Here is a 24,530-nt window from a genome sequence, read left to right on the forward strand (position 1 = left end):
ATGTAATGTGTATTGCTGTAATGCGTGCTGGCTGCATATAATGTGTGTCGGCGTGATGCGTGCTGGCTGTACGTAACGTGTGTGATGGCTGTATATAATGTAACTGACCTCCACTTTATGGTGGACTGTGAGAAAATGTATTTGCTTTTTATGTGCATAAAAGGAGTTTAACACATGCTCTTCAAAGCAGTACACAACAATCAGTAGGTCTTCGGTTAAAGTGATAGGGCAGCTGAAACCCTCAAAGACAGGAGTTGATGCGATGGATTTATTAAGTAGATTCAAGTATTCTGCATCATTAGGCAGTGTATTTAGGCAGGAGTTCAACTGAATGCTACATTTAGCATTCTGTAACTAGTATGTTTACCTTTGCAAACTATGATTTCCAGATTTTCCATTCAACGACCGAACCACATTTCCATCTCACCCTTTCCTAATCTGGATCCCTGGTGGTCCAGTGGGGGTCCTGGATCCCTTATGCTCTAGTGCAGGGGTGCCCAACAGATAGATCCCCAAATGTTGTTGAACTACAACTCCCATGATGCTTTGCATGTCTTTAGAATGCATTTAGAATGACAAAGAATCATGGGAGTTGTAGTTCTACAACATCTTGGGATCTACCCGTTGGACAGCCCTGCTCTAGTAGGGGTCCTGGATCCCTCTGGTGATCTAGCAGAGTTTCTAGATCTCTGGTGGTCTGGTGTACAAATATGAGTTTTTTTTAACTCAGTTGGGCGCAGACCTCATTAAACGCTCATTGGTGGTCCTACATTCAATGAGTCTAAGTGTATGCTAGGAATCCTGGTACCTGTGTTCTGACTTACTGAGGTCTCCACTCTCTGGGTGTGTAGACCACAACCCTGATGCTGCCCTCTCTATAGCAGAGCTAAAAACAAAACAAAAGCTGCCTGCTCAGTGCATGGGACTACATGTCCTGGGCGTTGGGCGATAGGATTTCCACATTCCTACACTCATAGGGTCTTTTTGGTAACTATTAAGTAGGAGATATACACAAGAATGTGGTTCTCTCCCGGGGACAATATGTGAAGAGTTCAAATGTGGTTTATTATGATAAGTATTTATAGCATTAAAGCTTTGATATGTTCGTTATAAATGCATAAAAAGATTATGCACCATTATTTTATCAGTGGAAATGCAAATAGCATTTAAGTAGCACCTAAAGCTTGTGGTTAACAGCTTCTGTAGTGCAAAGTTCTTAAAGTGACAAACCCACATTTCTTGAGAAGTATAATATGCAGCAACACTGCCTTTTTTTTTTTTTTTTACTGCGGAGCATTGAACCTCAAATACTGGACATTTCCAATCCCCTAAATAATTTCATGTGGCTTATTATTAAAGTGTAGCAGTCTTTGAATAGAGAGCTATTTCTAAATCTTGAGCATACATCTGTATATTCCGGATTACAGATAGACTAGTCCACATTGGAGCAGTGATCCAGCTCTTATTCTATTTGCTTGTGCTTCTGCTAGCTTCCTTGGTTAATCATAACCCTAACTAATTATAACTAATCTGTAGTATACTCTGTTTAACCCTAACTAAGCTGAACCCTTGCTAATTCTAACCTTGATAACCCCAACTAAATATAAGCACTGTTAAGCAGATTGTCCCGCACGCTGAGTGTTTGCTGTGAGAGCCAATTCCATTGCCTTAGCTGACAGCTAAATAATATAATCTCTTTGATTATTTCCCAGAACAATCACACAGTGATGGAGCCAGTTGTTCTGTAATAGACCACTGATACCGCTACTGGCATGCACTGCTACAACCTGGCATTCGGCTGTAGATTACAGCATCTGATCACTGTCATAGGTTATCAGAGTGACATCTTAGCTAGTACAAAAGACCTTGATGCTGAGACTTCCAGTGATAACATGATACATGCGGCAATTGTCGCATGTACATTTTATAAATGGAGTACCCATGTTGCCCACCAGTGGTAGGAATGCAATCACTGGAACTGGCTCTCCTGTGATCGCCTGCTTGGGGGAGGTTGTTCAGACAGCTACTTCTATGTAGCCTGGTCTACTTAGTAGTTGAGACCTGCATCCCAGGAGTACTTTTTACTTAACGTAAGGCATCCGGTCCTTTTTTCTTCAAACCAATAATACAAAATGCAATATTAAAATAACAAAACGCCTGATCACCACAACATTGTTAAAGGGACACTGTAGGCACTGTATCTGCTTCATCTCATTAAACTTGTTATGTTATATGGAATCTCCTGGTGCCATAATTTCTGTGATTGGTTTAGAGTGTCAGATGACTGTTTTTAGCCTATCAGAGCTCTAATTGATGGTATGAGGTGTATGACCACAAGGAAGTGTATAATCTCTGCCTTAGCCACACCTCCAGAAGGGGCCGAAGTGTGGGTGGCCAAAGAGCCTTATTTAGTGTTAAACTGCTCTAAAATGGTTTAGCACTGAATGAAGGGACAGTGCATGGGGACTCCGGACACTATAACCAATTCAAATGGATGAAATGGTTATAGTGAGTACAGTGTCCCTTTAAGGAATTCCAACCACAAGTGTTAGCATTTATAACAGGCCTAAATTAACATGAAATCTTTAGCCAGATTTGGTAGGATAATGTCCACTGAACAACTCCTTTATTAATGTACAGTCTGACACTGACATCCTAGTTGAAGGTTATCATGGCAAATGTGAAAACTATGTAAATGTGACTTGAAACAACTGCAGAATTTTGTTGGGATTTCTTTTTTAATTAGCTTTTGTAAACTGTAGCTTGTTTGTTAAGTGCCGTAGTAAAATCCCCATGCACATATTTAGAAGAATATTAAATACTATCAAACAGCAATGCTAACTGTTCCTCGTCCATAAGAGACACACATAAAGGTTAACACACTCTACACTTAAAATTTTACTATATTAAAAAAAAAAAAGTATCAATGCCTGTTTTTGTTTTGGCAAATAATGCTTACGGTTTTCAGTGATATTTTTGAACCACGCTTCCCATGATGCTTGGCTAACCTCAAGGTTGGCTAACCATCATGGGAAATTAAGTTCACCAACATCCAGTGTGCCACGGATAGTCATCATTGCTGTAAATCAGTGGTGCTTAACCTTTTTTTGACCACAAAATCAATTAATTAATCAGTCAATCAATCAATCCGATATACAACATTAGCTTGGGAACCCCATTCTACATTTGTAAGAATCACTCAGTAACCCATTCTTCCATTTTAAAGTAGCATATAACAAAATAAATTCTGCAAATCTACTGAACTACACTCTTTCTGATGATGCCTTCCTTGTACACAGAAAGGCAATGATTCTTTGGGAAATGATTTATTGTAAGCAATTGCCTGAGCTTTGATTATTATGTGCTTGTGTTGTCCATTGGGTCAGGGAGATGGCACGGGGACCCAACTTTGGATTTCAACCCATTGAACCCACTGATCTAAATGAACACTATATATGTTGCACTTGCCAGTTTTTCATCTTTTTTCATCTTTTTTCAGTCTTCATTCCTTATTAATTCAGTAGGAAATATTTATTTTCATCTTATGTCTATTTTTTTGCAGGACTCGGACTTTCCATCAGACACCAGAGTGAACCCTCTCTTGGCTCAATTACAGGGAAAGAGCAGCCTCAAAAAGAATGGATTCTCTCTGAGCAACACCATCAAGGCACATGAGTTGGCAGTGAGCTGGTAGGAACTTTCACACCTGAATTTGCTTTTGGCATTCTAGAAGTACACAAAGCAGCTATGTTTAGTGTGACAGGGAAGATATATGGCTGTAAATAGGATTATCATTGTGCTAAAGAAAAGAAAAGGAGGTAGCGATGTACAGTTAATTTTGCAGACACTGGGTGGCAGTGGAAACAAGTCTTATTCACAATCCAGTGGGGCTCTTATACAGTGCATTGATTTTATAATTTTCTAAAGCAGATCAGTTTACATGTGCTCTATTCATATTTGGAGTTGATACATAATATTGCACACAATATTGCAATCCAGGTTCACAGGCAAATGATATGTGCATTAAAGCTGTTTAATTTTTCACTTCATTTTAGAATCAAGCACACAGATCTATGCTGTATTTTGCATACGGCAGATTTAATGTAGTTAAAAAATAGGTGAATTTTGTCGTATTTATCAAGAAATGAAAAAGCGTACTAAATCAGCTTTTTGCAGCTTTTCAAATAATCTGACACTGAGGCCATTAATTAACCCTTTAAAGGGATGCATGATAAAGCTTCTGTTTTAAATCTCTTAAATTGATGAACTTTGAGGCTGACAATGTTCCTGTGAGCTCACTAGAACAACTGCCTTGCGAAATGCAACAAACACTCGACCATACAGACCATATGAAACACAAAATTTGAAATCTCACAAATACAGCTTGAAGAAGGAACTTTGCCGTAGGGTAGTTAAGAAGTGAGCTAACACAAATTTTAACACACATATCTTGGAAGCAATTTTGTCTTTAGTGTAGTTGTGTTATAAAAGGCACACTCGTGGTGAAGCACTACTCTTATTTTAATAGATGACAATGAAGATCCTAAACTGCAGATTATCCAATTATATTCTACAAAAATCTTTAAATAAACAGCAGTAGGTCACATCGTTACTCCTTCGAAAGTAGCCTAGAGATAGAGAACTGGGCTTGTAATGCAAAGGCTGTGAGTACACATTCTGCCTTGTGACTTTTTTCTACTCATTCTGTAAACATCTAATTCAGAGAGTTGTACATTTCAGTTTCTGAATTGTGATTTTGTTGTTTTTTTGTTTTTTTTATATTCCTTTTTTGAATATTCCTTATGAATATTATATAATTTATTCATATTTAGTGAATGCTTTTATCGAAACTTGGACAAATTACATTAATTTTACTTTTTTGACTTTCTTTCAATAACTCTATTCTGAAAATATTTAAACCCATACACGATTTATATCCTGACTGACAGATTGTAAAACAAACTTCTTAATCACACGCAAAGTAACAAAGCTTCCTTTTAATACCAGCACTGTATGTGTCTTCTGATAATGTGTGATCGTATAGCAACAATGTGTCCCTACTTGACTTGCCACTCATCTCCGCACTGTGTGTCTGATGCAAATCTATTCTACAAACCCCAGAATTGTTTGCCTTCTGGAAATGTTTCTCCCAGTCCCAGCACTGTATGTGTCTATTGAAGCATACTGTGAGACTATCCCAAGGTTTACATCTACAGTTCCTTTATGTTTTTCCCTGTATCCTTAAATCTTCTTGTTTAAAAGGGATTTTTCTGTGCAAACAATAATGTAATATTTTATCATAATTTAATGTATCAGAGCAGGAATGGTGTAACTCATTAACCACAGCAGTTTTCTGTATATTGAGTAATACATAATTATACATGTTTAACCCTTTCAGTTCTAACGGTGTGTCACTCACATCTATTTTACACCCCACCTCCTATAGAATGTAAGCTTGTTTGAGCAGGGTCCTCTTCAACCTATCGTTCCTGTAAGTTTTCTTGTAATTGTCCAATTTATAGTCACATCCCCCCTCTCATAGTTTTGTAAAGCGCTACGGAATTTGTTGGTGCTATATAAATGGCAATAATTATAATAATAGTAATAATCACTTTGCAATGTGTTATATTTCTGGTACTCAATGGGCTGAACCAATGAAATAATGGTTTTCTTTTGACAGCTATGGTAGCAATATTGCATATGATTCTGACCAATCAGTATTTTGGGATTCAAGAGAGATGGGGTGAGGGTCAAGTTGAATGGCTGGAGTCTAGCATCCCACCATTTCAAAATATCACTGATGATGACTACTTACTGACTGTCAGGTTTATACATCACCATTTTTTTGTTTATAGAATAGTTAACAGTGAGTTCTACAACTATGAGACACTGTATCACTTTAGATTGGAGAAAAGCTCTAAAACACAAGGTCATAAATTCAGTGTTCTCAGGAAAGCCCACGTCCGTGAAAAATGCATACCAAAACCTACGTAAAGTAAATCAATTTGAGCCTAGATAATGCCAAAGGAGAAAACCCATACTTTCAGTTACATTAGATATATCCAGTTTAAGTGGATTTGTGGGATTTTGCATAATATCTGCTTCCATTTGTATTATGTCTGGATTGCTTTCTGATAATGCCGGTTATTGTATAATGTTACATTCAATTGTACATTCCACAAACTGGCAACTATTAGAGAGCGAAAAAAAGAGAGAGAGAATTTCATATAGGACTTCAGAGGCGCTGTCATACATAAATATGAGAGGTCAGTGTAGAAAGGCTTTCTGAATCCTAAGTAACTATATGTTCAGGCAGGCCTTTTACTTGCAGATTGATAGAAGATCTGAAATATAGCTTTGGACAGTCAAGTGTCATTTATTAATAGGCCAAGTAAGAACTTTGAGTTCAAATTAAAGTAAGTTCATCAAACCTGTAAATCAAGCATGTCAAACTCCAAGTAAATAATAGTAATAATCACTTTGCAATGTGTTATATTTCTGGTACTCAATGGGCTGAACCAATGAAATAATGGTTTTCTTTTGACAGCTATGGTAGCAATATTGCATATGATTCTGACCAATCAGTATTTTGGGATTCAAGAGAGATGGGGTGAGGGTCAAGTTGAATGGCTGGAGTCTAGCATCCCACCATTTCAAAATATCACTGATGATGACTACTTACTGACTGTCAGGTTTATACATCACCATTTTTTTGTTTATAGAATAGTTAACAGTGAGTTCTACAACTATGAGACACTGTATCACTTTAGATTGGAGAAAAGCTCTAAAACACAAGGTCATAAATTCAGTGTTCTCAGGAAAGCCCACGTCCGTGAAAAATGCATACCAAAACCTACGTAAAGTAAATCAATTTGAGCCTAGATAATGCCAAAGGAGAAAACCCATACTTTCAGTTACATTAGATATATCCAGTTTAAGTGGATTTGTGGGATTTTGCATAATATCTGCTTCCATTTGTATTATGTCTGGATTGCTTTCTGATAATGCCGGTTATTGTATAATTTTACATTCAATTGTACATTCCACAAACTGGCAACTATTAGAGAGCGAAAAAAAGAGAGAGAGAATTTCATATAGGACTTCAGAGGCGCTGTCATACATAAATATGAGAGGTCAGTGTAGAAAGGCTTTCTGAATCCTAAGTAACTATATGTTCAGGCAGGCCTTTTACTTGCAGATTGATAGAAGATCTGAAATATAGCTTTGGACAGTCAAGTGTCATTTATTAATAGGCCAAGTAAGAACTTTGAGTTCAAATTAAAGTAAGTTCATCAAACCTGTAAATCAAGCATGTCAAACTCCAAGTCTAGCACGGGCCAAATAAACAACGTTTAAGTTTATATGGGCCGCAAAACAAACAAAACTTCTTTCATGGAAACATAGGTTTATTTTGAAAAGTACAGTATAAAAAAAAAAGTACCCCCCTCTACTAAATCCCAGTCCCCCCTGTACTAAATCCCAGTCCCCCTCCCCTATACTAAATCCCAGTCCTCCCCCCTCTACTAAATCCCAGTCCCCATCCCCTATACTAAATCCCAGCCCCCCCCCCCCCATACTAAATCCCAGCCCCCCCCCCCCCCCCATACTAAATCCCAGCATCCCCCTCAGGTTAACAAGCAGACTCCACTGACATTGCCGCTGCCAATATGCGACTCTGGAGTCCGGCCTCTGGTATACCCAAAATGACGCCGTCCTCATCCTGTGCCAAAGTGGATCCTCCCGCTACTTGAAACCCTGTGAAGGTGGAGCACGTCAACATCACATAGGAATGTGTCGTGGCGTTGCATGCCTCCGTGCACCTCCAGGTACTTCACTGTCCAGCCACGGCCATCGCAAAAGTGACCGACTCACTGACAGACACACTCACTGACAGACACACTCACTGACAGACACACTCACTGACAGACACACTCACTGACAGACACAAACACACAGACACACTCACTGACAGACACACTCACTGACACACAGACAGACAAACACTCAAACACACATTAACACATTCTTGCACACACTCAACTCATTCTCTGGGGTTCAGTGGGGATCTGCTATCTGGAGATCTCCTTCCTGCTCCTCACTGCTCCCTCGCTCACAGTTTAATGATGCCAGGTGCCGGAATATGACATCATATTCTGGCACCCGGCATTACTACAGACGGCGCGCGGGAGGGAGCAGTGAGGAGCAGAGTAGGCACCTGCAATGTGGCGAAAGCAGGTGCCTACTCTGCTTTAACACCAAGCATGTACTCGCGGCTCACTGGGCCGCAAAGATGTTGCCCGCGAGTTTGACATGCTTTCTGTAAATAAACTGCGACAATGTCAAGTCAAGACAGCCCAGGATGTAACACTAGAATGCATACACCGCCTGCAAGGATGTCCTTTTTGTAAGATGGATTAACAATATGCAGAAATAAATCAGAGAAAATATTTCACTACTCAATATGTCCAGATTCTTTAGCCCCTACCCTTATCCTGCTTCTCCAACCATGTCGAGCTGGCTCATACTCTCCTACCACAAACCAATTGTAAGACGCCCTGATGCCCCTTTTGATGGGACTCTAAGGATAGTTTCAAACGTATTTATTATATTTAGATATTTTCATTTCGATCACATAGAGGCAGGGTTTTGTCTCCGCACAAGAGAAATCCACCAATTGATAGATATTTAATACATAAAAGAATGTTTTAGAAAATAACATTTGAGGTGGAACAAAAAACAAAGAGGTTTTTTTTATAAACCAGATCTGTTCAAACTGTTTGAGATGTAAGCACTTGACACTACTCGGACCATATAAACCCCATTAACGGAAACTTGTTGTGGTTTATCTCGGCATCTGCTATTTGGAAAGAAAAAAAAGCACACAAAAGAGAACTAATTTAAGCTTGTTTCCTAAGTGTTTACTGCATTTTCTTTATACATTTTTTTTTCTTGTCAACACCTGTTGCAAAACTCAGGTTTGTTTCCTTCTAATGAGATTTTCTCTCTGTATCAGACAATGCCATAAGAGACCCTGCAAACTCTGTGTTCCATTACACATTCGGGCAGAAAAGCTTGCTCTATGGTTTGCCAGCAAAGCATTGACTAGAAAATGTAATCTTAACTAACACAATCTTTGGTGTTTCGCTTCACTTAAAGATTTTAATATCTGATTGCAGAAACTGTATAATACCAATATGTTCATACTGTATTGCCATCAATGCTCCATCTGTTTGTATACAGATAAGATCTTTCTGGTATTTGATTGGCATATTACTTTAGACCCTTTGTACTCTGTTGGGATATTCAAAGCATTAAAATTGAATGCATTCTACCGCTGCGATCATACCAAACCTGATAATTCCATTATTGTGCAATGAGAAAAAGGTTAAAAAGAAATGTTGTTTTTACTATCTAATTTCCAAATATGACACTTTCAGGTTTATTAACTTTTGGGTACACTCCAATTTTAAATGTGTTTCGCTGAAAATCTGTGATATATCTAAAAATAACTTCAAGCTAAGATCTGCATCTCTATTGTCATAAAAGTATAGAGTTGTGTTATCAGCATACGCTTTTTTGTTAACTCTGTTAATTTTGAAAACTAATTACCACTTTAAAAAATAACTGCAATTCATACGAATTCATACGAAAATTCAGAAGAATTTAGGCTAGTGGTAGTGCATGTATTCACATTATCTGAAGACATATATATCCGTAATATATGTAATCAGAAGAAAACATATTTTTCAGTAGAAAAGAGATATACTATCAAATGCCAGAAGTCATTTTAGATATATAATGTCTGTGTTACTGGAAATCAATATGATAATCATTCTAGTTTTTTTTTTTTTTTAAATGGACACTTTATCCACTATAGCAGCCTTTGCTGATTGCATAGGTTATGGTGCAAGGTCAGTGCACATAAGTGCTTATAACTACCCTACTTGTGTGGAATCAGTCCGGTACTTCTTTTTTGCCTGTGCGCCTGATTTTATCTTTATCTGTTCACAAAATAACTAGCAAATATATAAATGTAGAATCATTTAATACCAATTCACTTCCTTTGCCTGACGGTGAATCTCCCGAAACGCAATTTCTGGCAGAGAGCCCCATTAAATATGATAATAGCAAGTTAAAGAAAAAGATGGTGTTTATGGAAACTTGGTTGATATGTCTTATAAAAGAACAAAGAAAGGAACCATGACAAAGTGCCAAAAACGTTTTGCCAGTGACTGAAAAGCCTAGATTATTGGCGAAACGCGTTTTAGGACTTTGTTAATTCTTGCTGTTACTGTACTTTTATTACTTTTATATGTGAGTATTAGTAAATATTGTTATGTATTATATTACATTTTCATAGTATATTTTAGCCATATCCTGCACCTTTATCCACTGGTGTACAGTTCTGGGCAGTGTCACTCCATAAGTGACACCACATTTACATACCTAGAGCCAGGACCTTTTTGGCTCTTATCCAGGTGAGCACATCCAGCTTGTTTGTTTATATTGGAGTGGTTTAGACATCTACGCTCTCAATGCCTTTTTTTCTTCTCCCTTTTGAGTGTGGTGTTTTATAAGAAGAAATGTGTGTTGCTACCTGCATAGGCAAACCTGTGCGAATATTAAGCCTTATTGTTACCAGGCTCTGCTTCATGTGAGTGCTCCTAGTTATTTGAGCTATACCTCACTTGTGGATACAGCAATACCATCTGCAATATATTTTGCCTATTTTGTTTTTTAATATGCTGCTCTCCTGCCTATGTATCACTGTTATTAAATGATAAGATGCTCCACTTTTTATAGCTGTTTTTCACTTGTATGTGCATTAAATTAACCATAACAGTTAATTGTGAAAGTTGTGTTCTGCATTAATTCCATACTCTAAATATAGAGAGTGTTTGGATCTATATAAACCTATATATTTATATTGACTTATCCCACTGTACTTTATAATTAGAAGTCTGATATATCTGCATACTTCTGTGTTTTTCAAGTGGGCCTTTTTTCCTTTTCTATTGTAACTGCGGAACTCATTGTCCTGGAACTTGAGCACTGGTTGAGCGAAGCATTGACCACTGGCTAGTTCACTTCATTCCTTGGCATGAGAACTATGTATGCTACTTCTTTATTTGGTTATTTTATATGTTTTGTAAACTGTATTGCTGAGCACATTTCCAGGTTTGTGAACTTTCCAAACAAGTATCCTCGGGGAAATTTCCAACTGTCGGAATACAGAATTAAAGTGTATTTGTTGGGAAGGAGAATATCACACGATTTGATTGGGTTCCCAATTCTTTTTTTATTTATTTTTTGCTGCTGCAGAGTATCCTGTAATTGCCTCGCAAGGGAAGATGAACATCTGTTCATGTACACTGTATCAGTGTGAAGGGGAGGAAAAAAAAGCAAATAGAAAGGATTTATTGGGATTAACTGAGCTTTACTGGTGGGCTCAATGGACCTTCGTTTTATCCTTCATTTTACAGAAGGATTAGGCCTCCATTATATCTAATTATTCCAAGTAACACAATTCACCAGATGCTCAACACAGACATTATTCCAGTGGCTAAGCCAGCAGAAACATTCATGATAGCCAATGGGAAACACATTTTCTATTTATCTTTTGAAGGGGTTATAATCCATTATTTCCAGTATTTATTGAGTATGAATTGTGTATATGCAATCTCATTACCTGTGACACTGAAATACATTAAGGTAAATATAGATAAAACTTAAGGACAGCTCTGCCAAACATGCAATGTAAACTCTGAGCTGTTTATACTTCAAACAGCGCTAGATAATGGAAAACTAGACTTACAGGACTACAGTATAGGGTGTATTAACAGCACGAGCAAATGAGCATTGCAAATTGCTTAATGGAATTGAGAAGGAAAGTGTCTAGGAACAATGCTTCATAAAGCATCTTATACCATGCATGTTATCTTAGGTTGTCACACTCAATAGACTAGCTTCGAGTCATTTTCTTCATGGTTCTTTATATTCTATATAATGTTGGCAGAAGCACTTGATTGGAATCTTAGCATTATAAATGAAGGCATTCGTGGTAAACACGTTGTTTTGTTCCATCGTATAATGCAGACAGTGTACCTCGTATGCTTGTAGTCCATGTTCCAGTACTACCATCTTAGGTTATATAACTCTAGCTTCTTTACCTCTATATTCGTTCTTACTCTGATTGATTTACCAAATTATTATAAATAGGAATTACAAACTTCTCTTTGTCTTTCTTTCTTATCTTGGTATCCCTGTCTTCTATCCGCTCAGAATGTTTTTGGTAGTTTTTGAGAGTGTCACTGAGGTCCACACTAATGAAATGCATCGAAACGTAAAAACATTAAATATATATTTTTTCTTTTTCTGATTGACTTACCTAGTTTTATACCCAGCTATAAACATGTATCTTTCATTTAGAATGTTGGATGGGATTTGATTTCATATTACAGTGCTTATTACAGTGCCTGTGCTGCCTTTTTATTGTGATTTGGATAAAAATTGGAGATACACTGTTATTTGTTTAAAAGAGAAGAAAAATTGCTCTTATCATTTCCTTACAACTGCAGGACAGCTTGTTGGAAGACAATATTTGTTTATTCTGTGTGGTCTGCTTATCTACTAATGTTCTTGTGTGTGTTTGGCGGTGAATCAGTATCTGTAAATTCTGGGCTAAATGTTAACTTCACCAAGACTCTACTTTTAACTTGAATTTATCACAAAACATAGGCTGCAGTCTCACTATGCTGTCCTCTACTTCTATATGGGAGCTCTAAAGGCTTTTTGTTTAGGTCATGGATTATATGAAGAATATGCATATGCTCAAAAATTACAGATTAATATAGCCTAATCATTTTTCACATAAATATCTTAATATAAGACAAGCATCCAATCATATTGCATTTGCAGTTTAGCACTCATTGTTCTGGTACGGTAAGGGTTACTGTGATGACCTTTCTTGGCGGACTTCCTGTTTGTTCCTGGGAGTTATGCCCCCAGGATTCCTCAATAATCTGCCTACGTCTCCTCAATCATCTTGTATTATATACATATATATATATATATATATATATATATATATATATATATATATATATATATATATATATATATATATATAGATATAGATATAGAGAGACAGCGAGAGAGAGAGAGAGAGAGACAGAGACAGACAGAGACAGACAACAAATAAATGGAGCACTTCTCAGGGATTTTTAAAAGTGTATTAAGCAAACAATCAAAGTTTCGACCCTCCTGAAACGTTGATTGTTTGCTTAATACACGTTTAGAAAATCCCTGAGGAGTGCTCAATTAATTTGTTGTCTATTTAAGTGCTGGAAGCACCCGGGTATTATATGATTTAAATATACCTATTGATGGCGAGTGCCAGAGATCGGATTGTTTATATATATATATATATATATATATATATATATATATATATATATATAATATACATTTATTTTTTTTATTTTTTTTCCTGTTACAATCATGGATTACTCTCTAGACCATTATTTGTATCTATGACTCACACAACCTACTATTAGCTCTATTCAATTCCAGCATCCAATTTATAAGGTTTCTCTTGTGTATGATTTGTTAGCAGTATGGCATATTAACACCGATACTTCATTACTTTAAGTAGCGTTATAGTGTAGTTCTAACTCATAATGAATAGGACATTTTAGCGTCATCACTGGTCCATGTGAGTGTATGTGGTGTTAAATACTGAATGTTAAAATGTATTTTTCATTATGTATTACTCATTTTGATGGGTGAGGTGAATGTGTATGACAGTAGGATTCTCAAGGGTCTATTCACTAAATGCCAAATTTGCCATTGCAAATTCGGCTGATTTCATTCCGCTCACTTCTCCAGCATATGATTATTAAAATTCTTCTATATTTACTAACAGAGGGCTACTTATATTACTGCTATGTTTAAATTGATCTCAGTGCTGTAGTGAAATTCATTTCAAAATAGATCAACTGATCTACAATCTAATTCCAAGCAATATGCAGCTCAAGTGTTACTTGAATACACCTGCTACAAAATTAAAAAGGCAGCTAATGCAAGAGTAGGTTTCGGAGGGTTAGTGTATAGTTTGGGTATCCTTATGCCGTTAAGAGGGGTGTGGAGTAGCATTATGGAAACTTGGGTTTAGGGATTCTAAAATGTGCTGGTTCATACCTCCTAACTGCACCTATTTTGGGCCCAAATCCCTCTGTCCCTCTTTTCTGTCCTCATGTCCCTCTTTTCTATGAACTCGGTATTGTTTGAGTGTATCACAGAGCTCTACAGCAATAATACTCACAGTAATGTGTCTTTTAACTGAAATAAATGTCTTTAGAAATCTGTTTGTGTAAATCAGATACATTGTTCTTGTGCTAAATTGCATTTTCTGTTGCATAAAGTATTAGTAATTCACCTACAATTTATCATAACAGTGCCTGAACACACCCCAGCCACTACCCCTAAAATGAAAGGACATCTCTTTGTCCATTTAAAATGCCGGGAAGTATGCCGGTCTGCATAATGGGTACTGGAACAACTAACTAAAGAAGTACCTGTTACATTTTGGCAGTTTGTGAATAGCTAAATCACCTGTGTTATATTGAGATTTAGCTACTTTCAAAAGACAGCTGCTGGTGAATGGGAATGCAGACTTAATTAAAATAACCGAGTTTGCCTTTTGTGAATAGCAAAATGGAATAAGATAGTTACATGTTGATAAACAAACAGTATTTGGCTGCTGTTTATTTTCTGTTCGGCGTTTAGGGAACAGACGCCCCAATGTTTAGGTGCATGGTGTTTGTTTGTTGTGTTCGTTTTTTTAATTACTGTTATCCTGGTATTTTCTAAATTCTTCAGGACCTCAAAATAGTTTTATTTTCAGTAAAGGATTCTTTTTCACCCACTTGCACCTACAAATACTAGCAGAAATTCAGGGCCAGAGTATCCAAAGTGAAAGTATAGCAGCTGTAGATAATGTTTCCATTTCAGCTATTTTGACCTTACATTTTGAATTCACTTTGAATTCACCCTGAATTCTCACTTTAGTGAAGAATTCTGTAAGGGTACAATCCAATAGTGTTTGAACAGCCACACCAAAAACCTTGATGGATTTCACACATAGTATACGAGTAATCATCAGCAAACACCTGATCAGCTACCACTGGCAAAACGCGAGTCAGGGGCTCTACTGACTTCCCTCATAGACCCTTAATAGCATTAGTCACTATACAATACTAATACTTGCTGACCTATCATTAAGCAAAGGAAAGACTTTAGACTTATTTATATTTTTTAATTTGTTGTTTTTAGTTCGGCGTGTATGCCGTTTCCGATCTTGGTAGTCAAGTGACCAGCATTTTCAGTTGTATCATGAGGTTTACTACAGCTGACAGTGAGTGGGGGGTTGGTGGTGTCTTGGGGTGCCCTCAAAGGCACATATAGGCAGCTTCAGGTATTTTTCCCTCTTGCTGTATGTAACCCTATTACCCCTCATGCCTGCTTACATTTGCTTATCTTGCATTCTCTAGTTAAAGGTTAATCTCAATAAGGTGTCGTGCTATTTGGCCAGACTGTGAGCTCCAGTCTGAATCTTACGCTACTGTGATTACCATTGTTGTTTTGTTTTGCTACATAGGTTTTTCTAATTGCAACTATTTTTTTATTGCAACAGTTACGATTCACTACCTTTATTTCGGATACAGTAAATTGTCACAATTGTTTGGGTAATATCTCTGAAAAACTTAGTAAAATACTTTTTGTTTCCCTTTTAAATAGTCTGTTACATTTCAGCATTGTAACATATACTAGAAATAGATCCAAACTGTTCAGAGTAAAACATATGTCCAGTCTACATAATGATCATTTACATACCATGTGTGTCATGATTTAAAGGCATTTGATGAAACTGTAGTCATGTACAGGGTTAAACCATACTATTAACTATGACATCACCAAGATGTAACACATGATGGTATAAACTGAGATGATATCCCTTTAACCCCTTAACCCCTTAAGGACACATGACATGTGGGACATGTCATGATTCCCTTTTATTCCAGATGTTTGGTCCTTAAGGGGTTAAGGACCAAACTTCTGGAATAAAAGAGAATCATGACATGTCACACATGTCATGTGTCCTTAAGGGGTTAAACTAGATTTGCAGGAAACCAAAAATTTGGGAAACAGCAATTCCATGAGACTTTTTCATGTTATTGTCCGTCATCATGTTGTCCTGCAGTAGTAGATGTATGTTGTCCTTGGTTATTCAGTACTGGAAGGATCTAGGATCTAGTTTCCTCTACAAGAGGGAAAGAGGGCCATTTGAAAAGGATGGATAGTCACAATCCGTCCTCAGAAAATTTGTATCTAGAAATACCTTGGCACCAAATTCGAGTCTTGCAGGGTAAGGCAAGGTTGTACCTTTCTTAAATGTGTTCCTGCAAGGGCCACATGACATCTCTTAGATATCACATGTGGGCGTTGGTTTCTCAGAGTGTACCCACTTAGGCGTCTTGGTTAGAAAGTTGACATGGGTAAACATTGCTAACCGTGTAACTTGTAAGCATTGCTAATTGCGTAAATTTGTAGCAGAGGCAGCATGGCACCAGTCTGCTTGACATCTCATTCCATATCTTACTCTGAAGGCTTGCCTAAGTTGCTGATTGAACGGGAGAGGAGGCACCAAAACGGGTATGTTATATTCAGTACATAGATTCAGCCAAGGAAGGAAGAAGAGGGACATACAATGTTTTGCATGGTGAACATGAAATCTGACGGTGGACCGTCACTACAGTTTTAATTTTATAAATTACTTTAAAACAATATTGTCAGAGTAAAAGTTTTTAAATCCAACAAAGTTAATGTAAGTTTAACACTAATTAGCAGGTGAATTTCAGACATTTCCTTATTTTTAATTGGCCATCTTGGAATTACATCATAATTGCCAACCAATCAGTGACAGATACTAACAGAAAAAAACATGTCAAGATTTGCAGTAGTTTCTTTGAACACTATGATGATGCTATGCCCTATATGTTTATGGTTAAATATTAATAGTGAAAACAGCTTTTGATGACAGTGTCCCTTTAAAAATAAAGATTTGAAAGTCCACTTTTTCCTCACTCTTCCTGGCACAGATATTAGCCAATAAATCACAATCTTGTTATCACAGTGGCAGAATGCTAACTCACCTATTTTGGGGCAATGGAAAGATTTGTAAATTCATGGCTTTTATATTCATAGCAAACATGTGGTTTATACAAATAATTTACTTGAAGTATAATAATAAAAAACACTCCCAGCAGGGGGATTAGCATTAGTATAATCATTTTATTCACTATAAAACTAAAACATGACATTTGGTGCAACAAGTGTTAAGCTAATCATTTCATATCAGCACCAATTGTTGTTTTGAAAAGCTCTCAAAGGTAATTTCTGTCTATCTACATTATGCACTCATTGCAGAGGTACGATTAGAGTATCCAGTCCTGCAATTTTATATAAAGGACAAGATATATGTACTGGCTTAGATCCAAAACACTGTGGTTTATTTTGTTGGCTTGAATGGCGCCAATTGATTCGATGAAATATCCTTTCTTTATTTTTATTATTGGGATTATTATTGTTATACACTGGTGAATCAGCGGATCGGTCACATGTTGTAAGACAGAACGGACCTGCGCATCGCAGGGGGGGGGGGGGGGGTCGGGGGAAAGGGTTAATGCATTATGATATATTACACTATCCCCTTCTTCCTTTGTATTTAAACTGATCATTTGCACATCTGGTACAGATATATGGAGATACACAGATACACGAAGAAAAGGTTAGAAAAAAATGAAATAGACAATAGGAAATTATAACAAAAAAATAGATGTGGACATGAAAACAGGAAACACAGCATCTGAAAATGGCAGAAAAAGAGATTGCAGTGATCTTAATTGGGTGCTGGACGATAGGGCAAATAATTGGATGATGGGGAAATGAGGGAAAAATAGGAACTGAGTTATTATACAAGGGAATCAAACTGGGCGCTAAGCCCAAGAATGTAAATAACTGCACATGGGATTGCTATTACATCAACACACGACCATGTAGGTCAGTTGATCTCTTGTAGATGTCTACTTTACCCTTGCATATGAGGATGTCAAAAGCAAAGGCAAAATGTCATATGATGTTCATTCATGTCTCTCCTCTAGCTCCCAGTCTCATTTTCCCATGTCTCTTTTCTGACTGGAATCCCCTGGATTCTCTCTATTTCCATCTGGACATATGCATGTATATATTAAAGTATCTAATATCTCTGTCAACCTTTTTTGCCTTTGTCTCTTTAAGAGACTCCATTATTAACCTTTCCCTCGATCAGTTTTATTTTTTTCCCCCACACCCTCTGTTTTCAGTCTCTTAACCTTTGGAACATATTTTTGTTGAGATTTAATTCTGTTTGTGTCTTATAATAGTATGTATGCTGCACATCCTTTCTAGCTGTCGTTTTCACTAAACTTTAAACTCATCGTAGGCAACACGTGGATATTAATCATCCTTCGTCTATTTTAATATAGTAACTTGTAATGAGGTTCATGCAGACTGCTTTCACTAGTTTTACTGAACCCAAAGCATAGGTCTCTTCTGAAACACATCACCGAATATGATCCAGATCAGTGTACGCTGCACTGCAGTACTATGTGCCTAATGTTTAATGCCATTTACTTAACTTGTTACGGCTCAAATTCCCAAACCAATATAAGACAATTTTCTTGAAGTAAGCCCATATTATGTTATTCTCCCAAAGGCCATTTAGTACATTGGACTTAATGTGCTTTGTTGCATTTGTGAGAATTTTTTCTTTTCTCTCTTTTTTTCTTTTTTCCATTGTCGCGGTAGCTGACTTGTATCTAGAGAGAGAAACTAATTTTAAATAGTGAGCACTGGTGTCAGAATAGCTGTGACTGTTCAGAACTTCCCCTACTTTGAAGATTTTCATTTATTTGGTGAAGATGTTTAAATGATATAAAGTAACTGATGTATTTAAGGCAAACATAGTTGAACTTTTCATATTTGCTAAAGGTTTTATATTTAGAATGTATACACACAAACTGCATAGGGGTGATAAGTACACTCCATCTCAATTACGTTCTAGGTCTATAGAGGTTTATGGCTAATTCAAAACATTGGCAAAGACCGCAGTTCTGGTAGGTCCTAACTTAATATTTGCTCTCCTGGGATTAATCCTCTATATTGCTGCACTTAATGGAACGTCAGTGATTTGTATTAAATACTAAATGTACTCTGTAATTTAAATAAACACTCTAGTTTTAGGAATGCAAACATGTATTCCTAATACTATAGGGTCCTTCTAACCTTTTAGCTAATTGTGCTCCTTCAATGGTTAAAAAAAGCTTTTTAGTTACCTTATATAATGCGTCAGTCTCGCACCAGTCTCGCTGCAGCCAGCTCTGGATTCTTGGCTGAGATCATCAGTCTTGAGGAGATTGTGAGAGATTAGTGCCATGGGGATCATTCGGCATCTCTATGCAGAGTGTGGAGACACTGAACGTAGGTCCTGCAAACTTTGCAGGACCTAACACAGGAGGTAAATCTAGTGCAGGGCTGCCCAACAGGTAGATTCCCAGATGTTGTAGAACTACAACTCCCATGATGCTTTGTCATTCTAAATGCATCCAAACGGCATACAACGCATCATGGGAGTTGTAGTTCCACAACATCTGGGGATCTATCTGTTAGGCAGCCCTGATCTAGTGGCTGTCTGAGTGACAACCACTAGAGATGTTACTAGGCAACAATGTAAACACTGTTTTTTTCTCTGATGTACAAGTTTACATTGCTGAGCCTGCAGGGACAGGCTATACACACCAGAACCACTACATTAAGCCGTAGTGTTTCTGGTTACTCTTTAAAATAAGAACCACTACAGTCTATGTTTCACCCAATCATTGCTGTACAAAGTTGTATGCAAAATGTAGAAATTAAATCCCTCTATATCTTGATGGCATCTGATAGAGCAGACTTTGGTTACCTGGAGAGCTCTGTTTTTGGAAAACTACAAAAAAGTTGACAAAATGTGGAGGGGCTGTACAGCACACTAATGATCTGTGTAATATTCTCCATTATTATAGTTAGTACAATTTAAATAGAGCCAACATATCCCACAGTGCTTTACAAACATAGAAAGAGGATACTTGGCTTTCTTGCCCAAGTTGTTAAGGTGATCTGACCAGACCAAGCCTAGATTTCCCAGTTCTAAGGCAGTGACTTTACCACTGCTCTAACCAGACGATTATATAATGCAAAGTATGCAGTATTGGGCACCTAGTATCAGGGTAGCACTGAGACATATATAGCCTACCCAGGATTAGTGGGATTTACTCATCTGGGAAACAGCTGCTATTTAGAACTGCCACCATTTTAAATCAGCATTCTCCCAACAGTAAAATGCAGCTTATAAAAAACAAACAAATAAAAATAATATGACTGTATTTTTACTGTATTTTTAATTTAATTATTAAACATTTCTTTAATCATACCACACAACGCTCACAGCCTTAGCGATATGTTATCTTATACCAATTTGTGCAGTTTTGTTCTGAGCTTTCTTATTGCCTGTCTATCGACTGATGGACCATATATATATAGACCGCTCACGAACATACTTGTTTCATTCTCTCATACAAAGTGTGGTTGAATTGCCAGAAACTTCAGTCGTAGCAAATGGGTGCAAGATTATATTTGCTGATAATTTAATACATTTTAATTAAATCTGTCAAGCAATTTTCTTCAAAATTATTGATGTTTCTCTATAATCAAATTATAAATGAATTTGGGAACATTCCAGACAATTTATATTTCCATTTCTGCCTCGGACATCATACAGTTCCATTCAAACCTACATTATTACATTGTAGACTATGCTTGGATAAGTGGGCCCCAAAGCTCGTGTTGAACTACAACTCCCATGATGCTTTACCAGCCTAAACTTTGGCTTGCAAGATATTTTGGCTTTATAAACACGCAGCAGCTGTGGGGGGCTGCTTTCTGGACATCGTTTCCTTGAAATGTACACATACACCCAGCAGCTGGTGCTTACACACTTGCAAAATAATGGCTTCTCCTCACCTTTGAGACCCAAATTCATGCTAATTAGATAAAAATAATGCAAGAACAGTTTACTTTTGAATCAAACAACAATGAATAATGAAAAACAGTGTGCATAATAATCAAGCTCTGTTTCACTCCCTCTTGATGATTCTCTATCTTCATGAACTCAATCGGTTTATTTAGTTTTTTGAAAATTGCCTTATATAGCTCAATCCGCAATTATGCAAGAGCCTCATTTGTATTTCTAGTTCATCAGCTCTTTTTTTTTTTCTACAAATTAATTGAATATATCAATTACACTTACAAACAAAGAGATAAAAGAAAGCAAATATGTTTTATATGGGAAATAAAATCACAAAAATATTTATATATTCATTCTCCTGAAAGTTTTCACATAATGTTTAACATTGAAAAATAACATGGCATGTCCTAGTAAGCATTCTTGGCATGGTAGAACACACAAGAAAAATGTAACATTCCCAGTCAACACTGATTAATCTGTATTTATAAATGCATGACTTTAAATGCAGTTGTCATGGGACTTAAAGGGATACTAAAGGCATCAAAACAACTTTTGCTTAATGAAGCAGTTTTTGTGTATGCATCATTCCCCTGGCATTTAGGCGTTAAAATTACTTTTGTTTCCTTTTATGCAGACCTAGCCACACCTCCCCTGTCTGTGACTCACACAGCCTGCATGGAAAAGTGACTTCATTTTCAATCAGACTTTAACCCCTTAAGGACCAAACTTCTGGAATAAAAGGGAATTATGACGTGTCAGACATGTCATGTGTCCTTAAGGGGTTAACTTACTTTATAAGTTTGTATCTCCTGCTTTGTAAATTGAACTTTAATCACACACAGGAGTCTCATCTAGGGTTTAAAAGGCTATTATCTTAAATTGATCAGACTGTGCAATAAATGAACTTTAAACATTAGATCTCTCTTTACAGGAAGTGTTTAGGAAGACTTTGTAAATAACATGCAGGAGGTGTTACTATAGCTGCATCATAAAATTGATCTAACTCCTAAATGGCAGAGAATGAAGCAGTGAAACTGCAGGATCATGATTTATACACCAAAGCTATCTTATTAAGCTAAAGTTGTTTTGGTTTCTTTCATTTTGATATTTAAAGAAGAACTGTAGCCTCTATACATTTTTTAAATATAATAATCCTTTCATTAACTGAAATTATATTTTTATAAATGAAGTATATGTAAACACAAAAAACAAATATAAATATATAGGAACTGACAGTGAGTATGGTGGAAATAGAAAGATCCAATAGGATCAATAACAGCAGGGCTGCATCACATACAAGGGAGCGACTTGTCTGGTAGAACTAAAAGGATATTTATCTGGCATGTGAGCGCTCCAATAAAAATACACAAATGATCATGCAACAAAATAAAATATAGAAATGATATAATGACCACAATAGCTAGGATCACCACACTAACCACCAATAAAAATTAATATATTCAATATAATGAAGCAATAGGCATATACACTAGATCAATCTATCTAAATAAATGTACTATACACATATACAAAGTGTATACAAAACTTCATTTATTGTATAAAAAACGAAACATCGAAATATGAAACAACACCTCAAATGTCCAGCTCAGATCTTGGTATAGTGAATAATATGGGGCCCCTTATTCATTGTTAATTTCCACAAAAAAACTGATATAGGAAATAGGAGATGTGCACATGAAAATTAAAACAAATAAATGATGAATAAATTCAACCGAAAAAATGATGTATATTCCGTAAAAAATATATAAGATAGAAGGATAGTATCTAAATGAATGCACCGTCTCACGAGGAGGGAGCTCGGGAACCAACCAAACACCCGGGTCAAGGCTAAGGGGGTTGCGATTGGGATGACCCCAAATATGAAGTCACATCCACCAGATATGAAACACTATGGGGGTATAAACCAAGGCAACTTACCCTGTTCGTCCGACCTTCGGGTGAGGTACTGGGAGCACATCAACTCCAAACAGTGAGAGATGCCGATAATGCCGTTCACGCCAGGTCAATCGCCGGAAATCAACGTCAGATCGTAAAGGAAGGACCGGCTGGAAAATTCAAGTAGGTCGGCGGTGTGGTGAAGCAGCAGACAGCACGTCTACGCGTTTCGTCCTTGCTGGAGGACTTTTTCAAGACAAAATATGCTGTCTAAGAGCAGGGTATATATACCCCCTCTTAAATGATTTACAAAATGGTCATAATTGTTAATTGATGCAATAAAATCATTTATATATATATATATATAAAAAAATGCTGTATGTTATTACAGTAACACAGACTGCGATGAATAAAAGTGTAATGAAATCACTTATAATTACTGAACAATGTCACATGATTAACTTCAAAACTACATAATTAAAAATACTTAAAAAATAAAAATAAAAATAAGAATACAAATAAAAATAAAAATAAAAATGAAAATATCTGACAGTAATAGAATAATTACATATCCATTTACAAAATGTTTTCCCAAAATTTGATTATATTAATAGACCTTAATTCCTTAGTCTTTTTTGGGAGTATAATGCAGTTAAATAATTATTTGAAACCTGGAAAATAAATTAAGGAAAAGAACATTAAAATGATGCTGAGAACTCATGTATAACTCATATCGATATCATAATGGATCATAAGGTCTATAATGAATATCCAATATATATGAGTGTGGTTCCCAATTGCTTCTCCCCCACAAATGGAATCAATGAAAAATCCTCCACTACCAGAGACAAAGAATATATATTACAAATCTTAGATGTTACATTCCACTTCTTCATTTAACCCATTAGGGGTAAGTGTATTGAGTCTAAAAATCCATTTGGTTTCCGCTGTAATTAGAGCTAATTTTCTATTATGTGTGCTCTCTACAATATGCTCAATACCCATCACTACTAAATGAGCCGCATTACTCTCATGGGCCATTTGGAAGTGTCTGGCCACCGAAGATTTTCTATCATGGTTGCTGATGGCTCGCCTGTGTTCCCTAAACCTAGCTTTTAATGGTCTCGAGGTCTGACCTACATACAGTAAGCCACAAGTACACATCAGTAGGTATACGACAAATTGAGTATTACAGGAGATTCTAGTGGATATATGGAACATCTCATCTTTAGAGGATGAATAGAAATTCTTCTTTCCATGACATATGTATTGACACGTTAGGCATCGGGTAGCACCACATTTAAAATTTCCTGCTTCACATGATATCGATGTTTTATTGGTTTTTGTAGTCGGAAATTTGGAAGGCGCCAGTAGATTCTTTAAATTCCTATTTTTACGGAATGTCACTCTGGGTACTTCAGGGATACTGAATCGGAGCCATGGATCCAAACGCAGAATCGACCAGTGATTTCTT

The 24,530-nt window shown here is 36.6% G+C and overlaps 1 protein-coding gene across 1 annotated transcript in view; it reads left to right on the forward strand.

Annotated features, from left to right (window-relative positions):
* SPAG16 (sperm associated antigen 16) overlaps positions 1-24,530 on the forward strand; it is a 969,244-nt gene that overhangs the window by 179,656 nt on the left and 765,058 nt on the right. The window contains exon 10 of the mRNA XM_063429964.1: positions 3,563-3,690. Within this exon, the coding sequence (XP_063286034.1) occupies positions 3,563-3,690 (128 nt within the window). The remainder of the gene's footprint in view (positions 1-3,562; positions 3,691-24,530) is intronic.

This window comes from Pelobates fuscus, chromosome 8, assembly GCF_036172605.1.
Source record: "Pelobates fuscus isolate aPelFus1 chromosome 8, aPelFus1.pri, whole genome shotgun sequence".
NCBI classification, from domain to species: Eukaryota; Metazoa; Chordata; class Amphibia; order Anura; family Pelobatidae; genus Pelobates; species Pelobates fuscus.